Here is a 12391-nt window from a genome sequence, read left to right on the forward strand (position 1 = left end):
GCCTGGTCTACAGTTCCAGGACAGGCTCCAAAGGCTACCCAGAAACCCTGTCTGTGGGGTGGGAGGGAGCCAAAAAATTAAGTTATTTATTTAGGATGTCTGATTATCATCATTCAAAAATATTGTTTAGTCTGCAGGTATCTAGTTTCTGAGGTCATCCTTTTAAATTAGCATCTATTAGTTATAGTAGAATTTCTGGTAGTGCTGGCTTGGTTGTTCTGAATTACCTTAACTTGTGCTTGTCTTGGAGTGTTTCCTTTTTTTTTTTTTTTTTTTTTGGTTTTTCAAGACGGGATTTCTCTGTGTAGACCAGGCTGGCCCCAATCTCACAGAGGTCCTCCTGCCTCTGCCTCCCAAGTGCTGGGATTAAAGGCATGGGCTGCCACCACCCAGCTGTCTTAGAATATTTTGAGAAGTAATTTGCTGGGTATAGGAATTAAGTTGAGAATTATTTACTTTCAGAGCTTGAAACATATCCTTTCATGCTTTTCTGACTTGAAGGGTGTTGACAAGAGATCTCATGTCATTTTGATGTTTCTACCTTTATGTGAGTTGGTGTTACAACTCCCTTACAGTTTTTACTATTGTTTTTTTGTTCTGAAATTTTGACTATTATATGTTGTAGGATTGCTCATTTCTGGCCACTATTAGTTATGGTTTGGGGGGTTTTGTTGTTTTATTTACTTATTTTTAAGATTTTTTTTATTTATTATGTATACAATGTTCTATCTGCATGTATGATTGCAGGCCAGAAGAAGGCACCAGATCTCGTTATAGATGGTTGTGAGCCACCATGTAGTTCCTGGGAATTGAACTCAGGACCTCTGGAAGAGCAGCCAATGCTCTTAATCGCTGAGCCATCTCTCCAGCCCCCTGTTTTCTTTTTTTAAAGGTTTATTTATTTTTTGTATATGACTATTTTGCCTACCTGGTGCCCATAGAGTTTAGAAGAGGGCACTGTATCTCCTGGAACTGGATGGCTGTAAGCCACCATGTGGGTTTGGAGAAATGAACACCAAGTGAGAGTAACTAGTGCTCCCACCACTGAGCCACCTCCCCAGATTGGGGCCCTTAATAGTTCTTGTTTTGGATCTCTTTCTTTCTCTCTACTTGAAAGATTCTTGGCTATGATTTCATTGACTACATTGTCTGAACCTATGGATTTTATCAGCTCCTTCTATCCCTGGATTCAGATTTGATCTCTGGAATATAATCCTTTTTTTTTTTTTTAAGAAATTTGGTTTAGATTTCCCCACCCCCACCCCCCTTCATGTCTGTATTGCCTCAACTTTGTCCTCCATCACCAACATTGATTCTCCTGCTTGCTTTTGTGTGTTGACAGTGCTTTCTGCTGTGGCTTCATTTAATGATTGGTTCTTTCATTTCTACAACTTTTGTATGGTTCTTTTTCATCATCTCAATTTCCTTCATGAGTTTTTGTTTCATGTTTTTATATTATTCCTTCAAGTTACTGATTATTTTATGTACTTTGGTAACTAATTTTATTATCTAGGTCATGGATTGATTTTCTTGTTTGTATGTTTGAGTCTTCAATATCATAGTTGATTTGTTTATAAATGGGACTCTGAAATCTTTTTAAAATAAACAGATGTCAGTATTTAAATAGTCAAGTAAAAAGGATCTGGGAGAGGGGAACAATAAGAATGATAAAGTATGTGTGTTAGATGTATGAAAGCAATAGAGAAAATATTGTATGTTAGGTTTGGAGAAAGGAAGGACGAATATAAAGCCTTAACTTTCATCTGAACTTTTAAAAGTACAAAAGTATAAGTACTAAAAATTAATAATAACAAAAAGGAAATGAAAAAAATAGGTCAGTCAGCATTTCTTCCTAATTGGGGAGAGCCTTCTGCTTTGCTTATTTCAGTCTATAAGGATGCTATAGCAAGTTTGCCAAACTGTCCATATAGCTTCTCCCTGCTCTTGCCAGGGTGGGGTCTGTTGAGAACCAGATTGAGACCCCTAACTACACCTCTGCTGTGATCTCCTGCTGCTGCTTGAAGTCTGTTAGTTCCGTCAGGATGCTGCAATACATTCCCCTTTCTGCTGCTTTTCCTGCAGTCCTAGTATCTGGCTCATCTGGGTAGTGGCAGAGGTGAGGAAATAGTGAGGACCTTGTGCCCTTTTCTGGTACCATATTTATGGCTGTTGCTCCACTTTCTTTTACATCTACATTAAGTTCAGGCTTCAGTTGGTACTGTCTCACCCTAGTGCTTCTAGCAGCATCTGGTGATCAGAGTTTTTGCCCAGCTCAGCATAGGCAGCGTGGTATGGCAGAGTATACCAGCTGGCTTCTTTATGGAGAGAAGTCTATCTAGTCTTATCTCTACTTCATGTAACTGTTTCTCTTTTTATTTTTTGTCCATTGGTGATTTTATTATTTTGACATTCTTCCATCCAAATTCCAGGTCTCACAAATACCACTTCTGTTTCATCATAGCTCCTTCCCACAAGGCACTTTCTTAAACTTAAGCTAGCGCTCTCTCTCTCTCTCTCTCTCTCTCTCTCTCTCTCTCTCTCTCTCTCTATCTCTCTATCTGTCTCTCTTTTTCTCTCCTGGATACAGGGCTTCTCTGTGTAACAGCCTAACTATCCTGGAACTCACTCTGTAGACCAGGCTTCGAACTCACAGAGAACCACCTGCCTCTTCCTCCCTGAGTGCTGGGATTAAAAGTATGCGCCACCAACACCTGGAAAATTTAAACTCTCTTAATCTAAGTACAGTTGACTTCCTTTCTCAGTTTTTTTTTTTTTTTTTTTTTTTTTTTTTTTTTTTGACATTTGCAGATTCAGCCAACCATAAGCAGAAGAAATTTTGGAGAGTTGAAGATTATATTTACATTTGTGCTGATCAGACTTTTCTCATTATTTTTCCCTGAACAGTACAATATTAATTATTAACATGATATTTGTATTATATCATATGAATAATCTAGAGATGATTAAAGGCTATGGTTAAGTTATATGCAAGGACAACTCCATTTGTCTGTAAAGAACCAGGCTATGTGCAGGCGCTGGTATCCATGGGGTCAGTTTACTCAAAGACACTTAATAGAGAACTGGTATAGTAAGTGCCATTAAAAGTTGTGGCTCTTGGCCCGAGCGTTGGTGGCCTTTAATCTCAGCACTCGGGAGGCAGAGGCAGGCAGATCTCTGTGAGTTTGAGGCCAACCTGGTCTCCAGAGCGAGTGCCAGGATAGACTCCAAAGCTACACAGAGAAACCCTGTCTCAAAAAAAAAAAAAAGGTGTGGCTCTTGAAGGCTGGATTCATGTTGGCCTGAAATTAAAGCAGATCATTTGGTCTGTATCTGGATTTCCTCTACAGCATGGATGAATATATTATAGAAAATGTAAGTATTAGAGAAAAAAATATATAGCTGGGTGGTGGCAGCACTCAGGAGGCAGAGGCAGGCAGATCTCCCTGAGTTCAAGGCCAGCCTGGTCTACAAATCGAATTCCAGAACACTCAGGATCGTTATACAGGATCGTTATATGTCCAAAAAACATATATAAATAAATGAATAAATCAATGTGTGTGTATGGAAATGTTTTGTTTGCAAATTAACTATCAGTTTTTTTTTCATGTAATAATTATCATCTGGCACATACTCTTTCAGTGGAATATATTCTTTCACAAATGTGTTTCTTTTCTAATGAGTTAATTTATAATTCCAGGGAAACAGTTAAATAATTTGACAGATTTGTCCAGTCTGTCAGGAGCATGTCATACGCAAAGGTGAGGATAAAATAATTTGTACCATAGATTATTAAAATGCTCAAATGACAGATTTCATGTTACTAAAAATGAGATGTTTTATTTTCATTTTAATAGAGCTGAAACTTCTGATAAGAATATAGCCACTGAACTTGGGAAAAAATTAGAAGAGGTCACAATTCCCCTCTCATCAGAGAGGGTAGCTCCTGCCAGCAAGCCATTTGAAAGTCATAGGCGTGTGCTGTGTTTCGATAGCACTGTTTCTTCTGTGACGGATACACAGGGGCCACAGTATAAAATGACCTCCCAAAACAAAGAAAAGAAGGAAACGTCCTTTCCTCATCTCGACTCCGCCATTGTGCCCTCCACCTTAAAACTGCCTCCTAATAATGCCATTAAAAGAGAGAGAGAGAAAACTGTGCCCAAGATTTTATCTAAATCAGAAACTGCCTTTAGCCGACACACCACTGTGAAAGAAATTCAGTCTGAGAAGAAAGTTTTCCCCACAGAAGTGGCCCTTGACTCTTTCCATAAAACAACAGCTAACAAGGAGAATGAGTTGTGCAGCGATGGAGAGAGGCAGAAGAGTCCAGACTCTTCTAAACTGCCTGTTGGGCAACAGAATGGGAGCTTACGGAATGAAAAAACTATAGCTTCCCTACAGGAGTTGACCAAAAAACAAACCACATCCTCAAACAATAAAAGTGCTACTTCTATAGGTGGAGCTATGAAAGACCTGAAAGAGGAGCAAAGTAAATCTTCTAATTCTTTAATTGGTGCAGAAATATTGCAGGATGTTCCATTGCACAGCCCAGCAAATAGGATTGCTGATACTGATTTGCCAGTACCCCGGACTCCTGGCTCAGGAGCTGGGGAAAAGCATAAAGAAGAACCTGCTGCCGACAATATGAAGGCTCCCTCTAGTAGACGCTTTGGTGAAGATGGCAGCATGCCCAGAATAATGGTACCTCCTGTCACTGCAGACTTGCCGGCCTGCAGCCCAGCCAGTGAGACAGGCAGTGAAAATAGTGTGAGCATGGCTGCCCACACCCTTATGATTCTCTCTAGAGCAGCAATTGCTAGAACTACAGCTACTCCTCTGAAAGATAACACACAGCAATTTAGAACATCTTCAAGGAGCACTACAAAAAAGCGGAAAATTGAGGAACTAGAGGAGCGGGAGCGAAACTCCCGTACTTCTAGTAAAAATCTTGCAAATTCATCAGTACCAATGAAAAAGAAGAAAATCAAGGCAAGTTTGAGAGTTTTCATTTCACTTCCACTTCTGTCTCTTCTTTCAGTATTCACATTAGATAGGGAGGTCAGTGCTGTTTGCTATAGCTACCTGACCAAATGTGCCCTTATACACTTGGTAGTGTTTCTCAGTCATACTGATACAAGTTATCTATAAGTATCATCCTTAGGAAAAACGAATGTTTCTGTCATGGTGTCACCCAGGATTTTTCATTGGAGTACATAAAATGTGAAAGACTGGGAAACTACCATTACAAGAATTACCAAGTAAAACACTACTTTCTTTGACTTGGAGTTTTCTACATGTTTCCCATCTCTTTCTTAGTCTTTAATAATGGTTAACCTGGCAGAGCAGAGGAAAACTCATGCCCCCTTGTTTTTTACTTTAATCATGGTTGTCTGTAGTAAGGCAGTACAAGGATAGTAGCAATGATAAATGTATTTATCTGAAATGTGTTACTTTTACTGAGTAGACTGAACCAAAAGTATGTGAATGCCATAGAGACAGTATAAGGTGGGGAAAGAATAAAGAGGTTCGTTGCCCTGCAAGTCTGAGTTTGAATTCTGTTTCAAGTGCTTGTCATTCCCTGTGACTGTCCCTGGTTAGTCTATGGTCTCTTCTTCTGTGCCTCATCATTTAACATAAAATCATACGTTTTACCCTGTGGTTTTATAGTCTACTACTTCTAAAAAGCACCTCTATACTTAATGTTTGGAACTTGGTGAGTGAATGGTATTCTTTAATGTGTGTTAGTAAAGGGGTCAGCTGGTAAAGGTGCTTGTCCTCAAGGCTGATGATTATAAAGTTTGATCCCTAGGAACCATCTGGTAAAAGCAGAAAAACTCCCCAAAACAGTCTTCTGACTTGTGTACTCATGTGTGGGCACACACATACAGAAAATAAATAAATAAATCAGTATAATAAAACAGTATCTGTTAGTAATGCTTTCTAAGGTCTATGGTTTGACAAAGATGACCACCTTAAAGGATGCAGTTCTCATCTTTTGCCCTAAGCAAATATTTAATTATAATTAAAGTGTATTTTAACATTGAGTTGATTAAAACCTATCTGCCTTTCCCCATAGAAATAAAATTGTAGCGGACTCAAAAATGATGCAATTGTAATAGTAAAGAAATCTATAATATAATGCTTTAGGTAATTTACTAAGAAAATAAACTGGCATAGAGTTTATTGTTTTTCCTTCTCTTTTGTTTTTGTCTTCACAGAAAAAGAAGCTACCTAGTTCATTTCCAGCAGGAATGGATGTGGACAAATTTTTGCTATCGTTGCATTATGATGAGTGAACACCCTGACAAAGAGAACAGTAGCTGTTTAAAACTAGTGTCCTTCAAACTGTGCGTGTAGGGAATGGGATAGTGACAGACTCTGCAAACATGACCTGCACTTTCATCGTACTGAGATTTCACTTTATATCTAAGTCATGCTGTTTCTGAAGCAGCTTCCTAGTTTGTAAATAGACTTTCTTGGTATATTTTTATTTTAGAAAAAAAAAATGTGCAAAAATGTAAGTAAAGCCAATCTACAAAACTGTACAGCTTTGACACTGTATATTGTACATGTGTATATCGTGTAGAAATAGAGCTTAAATCAGCCTAATATTCCCATACTGTCTTGACTTCTATGATGCCCAAGGCTTCTGGAGTAGTTTCTCATCTCCTTTGGAGGAAGATGATGGTTGTTCCTGTAAATTACCTACAGCGAATATTAATAAGACACTTAAATATACAGTAAAAAATAATAATGATAACCACCTCAACTGGTTAGTAAAATATCTAATCAGAAAGCAACAGTTTGATGATTTAACCCCCAAAGTCAATATTTCTATCGCCCTTTCTCATAAATTGCAGTAAAAAATATATTTCTGAAATTCTGTACTTTCTTCTGATGATCTGTTCTCTTTGTTTTAAAGAGATTTTTATAAACCATTTATTAAATGTTCTGATACTTCAGTTATAACTTCTTGAAATCTTTTACAGAACATTAAGTGGTTGGACTATTGAGCCATAAAAAGTTGAGTTATGTAGTAGTTGAGATTTCTTGATTGTATATAAACTTTCCCTAAGCACTGGGGATACAAAGAATTGCACTAATTCATAGTTTTCACATACTAGTGACCAATGCATATTTAATTTAAATCTTGTATGTAAAAGCTTATGTGGAGGATTGTCTTCTGGTGTCTTTGAAAGTCATGTCCATCATAAGATGTAAAAATACAAATCATAGTTATTTTGTAATTTAGTTTACCCTAAAGTGGGATATGTAAATAACTGTCTGTACTTACCTATAGAACATTGTGTTCCTTAAAGTGTTGTAAATAGTTGCTCTCAAGGTCCTCAAGGGGAGTGAGAGGTGCCTTCTCTGTGTTGGGCAGATTTATATAAATAGTTAAGTTGAAAAGCTGGCTTAAACTTTAAAGTAATGACAGAAGTTATCATTAATACTTGACCAATTGTGCCTAGATATTGAAGTGTTTTCGTAAGTCCTTTCTGTTTAAATATCAATATATTAGGATTTTTTCTTCCTACAAGTGTATATTTTATTAAAAAGTCACTTTCTTCAACCATTTTTTGTACTGGGCCTTTAACAAATAAATCCATCCTACTGTAACAACAACAAAAGTTTTCAATATAAAAATTATGTCTTTTTAATTGCTAGAATTCACTGTACAAATTTATATTGTGAGAAATTTTTATATGACTGATCTATTCCTAAGGAACTAAATAATCATACAATTAATGTTTACATAACTCAGCTTGGGTCTATCCTACAGTTAGGTTTGAATAAATATATTTTCATTAACTTTACAAGTTTGGATTTATATTGACAGTCCTATTTAGAAACTTTTGGTTAAATTTCTTTGCAGGTTAACTCACACTGTTTTTCAGGAATTCACATAATGTAAAAAATTACAGATTTCTTATTAACACAAATCTTGGTGTTACTTAGTGAAAATTCCTAAATAAGTTAACTCTTTTTTTTTTTTTTATAATTGTGTGTGTGTGTTTTAATCAGTGTCTTTCATGTAGCTCAACTGGTTTTGAATCCATTATATAGTCAAGAGTGACTTTGAATTCCTGATCCTCTTCTCTACCTCCTGAGTACTTATTGCAGTCATACACTACACATAGCTTCTTCAGGATTCTCTTTCTTGTTCTTGGCCTGGGAGGAGGGGGTGTTTTCTTTTTTAAGTTTGATGCCAGCTTTCCTGTTTAGAATAGGCTGATATCAAGGTCAGACATCCTTCTGCCTCTCCCTTCCAAGTTCTGGGATTAAAGGTGTGTGTTACCATGCCTGGCCTTCAGGATTTTTAGTGAACTAGCCTGAACCCCTAGTAAGTTCAAAGACAATTTGCACATACACAAAACCAGAGGAGCTATTTTTATTTCTCTCTGACATTTTCCCTTGAGACAAGGTCTCTCACTAGGCCTGGAGCTTGGTGGTTTTAAACTATGTTGGCTGGCCAGCAATTATCAGCAATTATCCCTTGTTTCCCACATCCCCCAGCAAGGGTACAGGTACACACAGCCATTTAATGTATGCCATTTATATGGGTGCTGAAGATCTGAATTCAGATCTTCAAGCGTGCACAGCAGTTAGCCACTAAATCATCTGCTCTGCCTTCATTGTTTTTAGGTGTTACAAATAAAGACATCACTGAGCATTTTTGTAAAGAAACATTTGTTTACATGATTTCTTTCCTTAGGAGACATCAGTTCCATTTCTGCCAGTGAGTAGTTATTTTTTCTAAACTATATATTTATCCTTTGCCAGATGTATATTCAACTAAATCATCACTTATTTCTCTAGGCCTTTTAAAAACTGGTTTAAAATAGCAGTTAGGGGGCTGGAGAGATGGCTCAGAGGTTAAGAGCACTGACTGATCTTCCAGAGGTCCTGAGTTCAATTCCTGGCAACCACATGGTGGCTCACAACCATCTGTTATGAGATCTGGTGCCCTCTTCTGGTGTGCAGATATGCATGGAAGCAGAATGTTGTATACATAATAAATAATAAAATCTTTAAAAAATAAATACAATAGCAGTTAGGTTTCTAAACCATATGTAATTTGTTTGGGTAATTGGTGTGAAATGATGGAAGAATACTTTTCATCTAACTCTAGCCATTTGGCACAGTTTGTTAAATAAGCTGTCCTTTTCCAGGCCCATTTGTAATTCATCCTACCAAGATTCCCCATCTTACAGTTCTGGGAAGTTTGAAAGCTTTTTACAACCAACTCCTTGTTCTCAAATTTAACTTAGAACCCATTTCATGGCAAAGCATTGTCAAAGGGCCTGAGGACTCTTGCAGTCTTTTATTCGGTCTGAACATTATTTTACTATAAAAGTAGTTTGCTTTATTTGTATGCTATTTTAAGATTTATTTATTTATCATGTATACAATGCGTGCCAGAAGAGAGCACCAGATCACATTCCAGATGGTTGTGAGCCACAATGTGGTTGCTGGGAATTGAACTCAGAACCACTGGAAGAACAGACAGTGCTCTTAACCCCTGAGCCATCTCTCCAGCCCCCCATTTTGTTGCTGTTTAGAAATCCAGAATGTTCTAAATTATGAAACCACTTACTCCAAAAATTGATATATGGAGTCTAAACACAGATTGCACATCCGGTTAAGAGTCTAGTCTCTTCTGTACACTCCTAGTTCTTACATGCTGAAATTTTTCAGGCAGGTGGCAGAAAAGGTTCTTGATTTATAGCAATAAAACAGGTCAGCTTGACCCTCACTGAAATGGGAAATGCCACCCAAAGGCTCTTCAGTGCCACTTTTCCTCTGTCTTGTTTGTCTCTGGCAGGCACCATGCCTCTGTTAGAGATTTTGGAGGTAAATCCAAGACTAGCATGGCTTGCCTGAGTGGGTTCCAGGTTGGAGGTGGGGGAGGACTCTGCTTGATCTCTAGCTGCCCTTCAGAGGGGACAGAGCAGGAAGTAGTAAGAACAGTAGTGGAACTAGATCTGTATTTGTTGAGGTTAGGTGTCTCTATTAATTGCTTCCATGGTGGCCATTGGTCTGGTGTGAACGAACAAGAAAGAACCCCAATGTGTTTTTTACTGAGCCAAGAGCCCACTAATAACCATCAAGCTAGTGAGTCACCTGTTTCTCCATCTTACCCCCTACCCTTGTGCTAGGATTACAGACTCATAACTGCTCTCAGCTTTTATGTGGATGCTGGGAATCTGGGATCATGTCTTCATGCTGATTTGCATTTCTCTGGTGGCTTAATAGAGTGGATGCTTTCATGTTTACAAACCACTTCCACTTCTTAAGAACTGTCCATCAGCACAAATTGATTGGATTATTTGATGTGGGTCCCTCCTTTGGTGTTTAATTTTTTTGTTCTTCATATATCATGAATATTAATATTTTGTCAGATAAATAGCAAGCATCTCTTCATTCTGTAGACACTCTCTCCACTCTATTAACTTTACTGTGCTGAACTTATGAATTTCGTATGCAGTCCCACTTCTCAGTTCTTGCTCAGTTTTCCTGAGCTGCTGGAGTCCGAGACATTACTTTCCTGTGCCTGGATTGGGAACTAATTTCTGTTGTTTTCTATTAGCCGTTTCAGAGTTCCAACTGATAAATTCATGTCTTTGATCAGTTTTAAACTGATTTTTTTTTTGTACAAGGTGAGTGCAAAATCTAGTTTTATTCTTTTGTGTGGGGACATCGTTTCCCCAGAATTATTTGTTGAGGAGGGTTTTCTTCTCTAACAGTTGCTGAGAATCAGCCATAGCTATATGATTTTGTTTCTGGATTCTAGTATTTCATTCGTGAATCCCTGCGCCTTTGGATGTTATCTCTTGATGAGTGGTAATAGGTTCAGACAGTAGTGGGTAATGTCACTCATCATTTTTGTTCAGTATTATAAGGATGAGTACATCAACATTAATGTGTATATACTTCCAACTATTTCTTGTTTCCCTCCTTTCTTTATAACCCTCCACCTCCACTGTCTCTATTTATGTAGTGCTGGGATGGGAGGCAAACACAACCAACTGTGCTACATTCCAAGCCCTGCTGTCTTCTTGATGGATTGCTTCCTTTATTAACATTAGTGACATTCTTTGGTGCCTTATCTGAGAAGCTGTCTTGAAATCTAGCATTTGTTATCCATGTTATCCATGTTGTTATCCATAAAGCTACACCTGCTTACTTTTAGCTTCTATTGGAGAGCATATTGTTTTCCATCCTGCCACTTTTACTGAGTCTTTGTCAGTCTTTTGTTGGTGTTTCTTTTGTAGACAGCACTTGGATCATGTTTTTAATTGAGTTTTTAATATGTTGAAGCCATTAATAATTTGGGCTGAAAATTTGCTTGTTATGATAGTTTTATTGATTTCATTATTTTTCCTTATTCGTTCTAAAGCTCTGCTGGTTTACTTACTAAGATGGTCTATTTTATTCTTTCCTGGTTCTCATTCCTCTCATAGAACATATTCTTTGTTGTGCTCTAATGTTTGTGACTGTTTCTTCTTGCTGTGTAGGATTCCTTCCATGCTGGCTTAGTTGACATGAATTGCTCTAGTTTATGCTCAATTTATTTAATCGTCTTCATTTTTTTTCCCCTTTTTGTTTTTTTTCTTTCTTTCGAGAAAGAAAGGGTTTCTCTGTGGCTTTGGAGGCTGTCCTGGAACTCTTGCTCTGTAGACCAGGCTGGTCTCAAACTCACAGAGATCCGCCTGCCTCTGCCTGCCAAGTGCTGGGATTAAAGACATGTACCACCACCACCCAGTCCACCATCTTATTTTCATTTGTACTCACATAACTTTGTTTGAAATTAATTTTGACTACCCAAAGTTCAAAAACAAACAGAAAACAAACAGCCACAGTTTTAGTCTGTTCATTCATACTGGGTATTACATAGGTGTTTTGGGGGCTTGGGAAAGTCAAGGAGCCTTGTGACTGCTACTGTAATGATGATCAGCAGCCTTCTGAGGGAACCCATCTGTTGCTTTCTTATTTCTTTGGTGTATTTAGATGTAAAAGTGCTAGATCTTCTACTCTGCTCTCATCAAAAAAAATCCTATTACAAAGTATGTCCTAGGATGGTTTCCCTCTACTTCAGCAGCTAGTGAGGTCAGGAGGCATAATATCTCATTTCTTTGGCATCTGCAACACAGTGTGCAAGTTCTCCCTTGGTTGTGCGACAACAAATATGGATCCTGGGAACCAAACATCTTCCGCAAAAAGAACAGATGCTCTTTTGTTCTTTTTCGAGACAGTCTCTCTGTAGCCCTGGACATCATGAGACTAGCTTTGTAGAGCAGGCTGTCTTTGAACTCACAGAGATCTGCCTGCCCCTGCCTCCCAAGTGCTAGGATTAAAGGCTGTGCCATCAGCCCTGGCTAGCAACAGA

The 12391-nt window shown here is 38.0% G+C and overlaps 1 protein-coding gene across 3 annotated transcripts in view; it reads left to right on the forward strand.

Annotated features, from left to right (window-relative positions):
* LOC100771222 (protein NPAT) overlaps positions 1–7817 on the forward strand; it is a 41727-nt gene extending 33910 nt beyond the window's left edge. For all 3 annotated transcript variants that reach the window (XM_027415086.2, XM_035443698.1, XM_027415087.2), the window contains 3 exons: positions 3698–3758; positions 3855–4989; positions 6219–7817. In XM_027415086.2, coding sequence (XP_027270887.1) covers positions 3698–3758; positions 3855–4989; positions 6219–6296 — 1274 coding nt within the window. In that variant the 3' untranslated portion in view covers positions 6297–7817. The remainder of the gene's footprint in view (positions 1–3697; positions 3759–3854; positions 4990–6218) is intronic.
* Positions 7818–12391: the final 4574 nt, after the last annotated feature.

The sequence above is a fragment of the Cricetulus griseus genome, chromosome 4, assembly GCF_003668045.3.
Source record: "Cricetulus griseus strain 17A/GY chromosome 4, alternate assembly CriGri-PICRH-1.0, whole genome shotgun sequence".
NCBI classification, from domain to species: domain Eukaryota; kingdom Metazoa; phylum Chordata; class Mammalia; order Rodentia; family Cricetidae; genus Cricetulus; species Cricetulus griseus.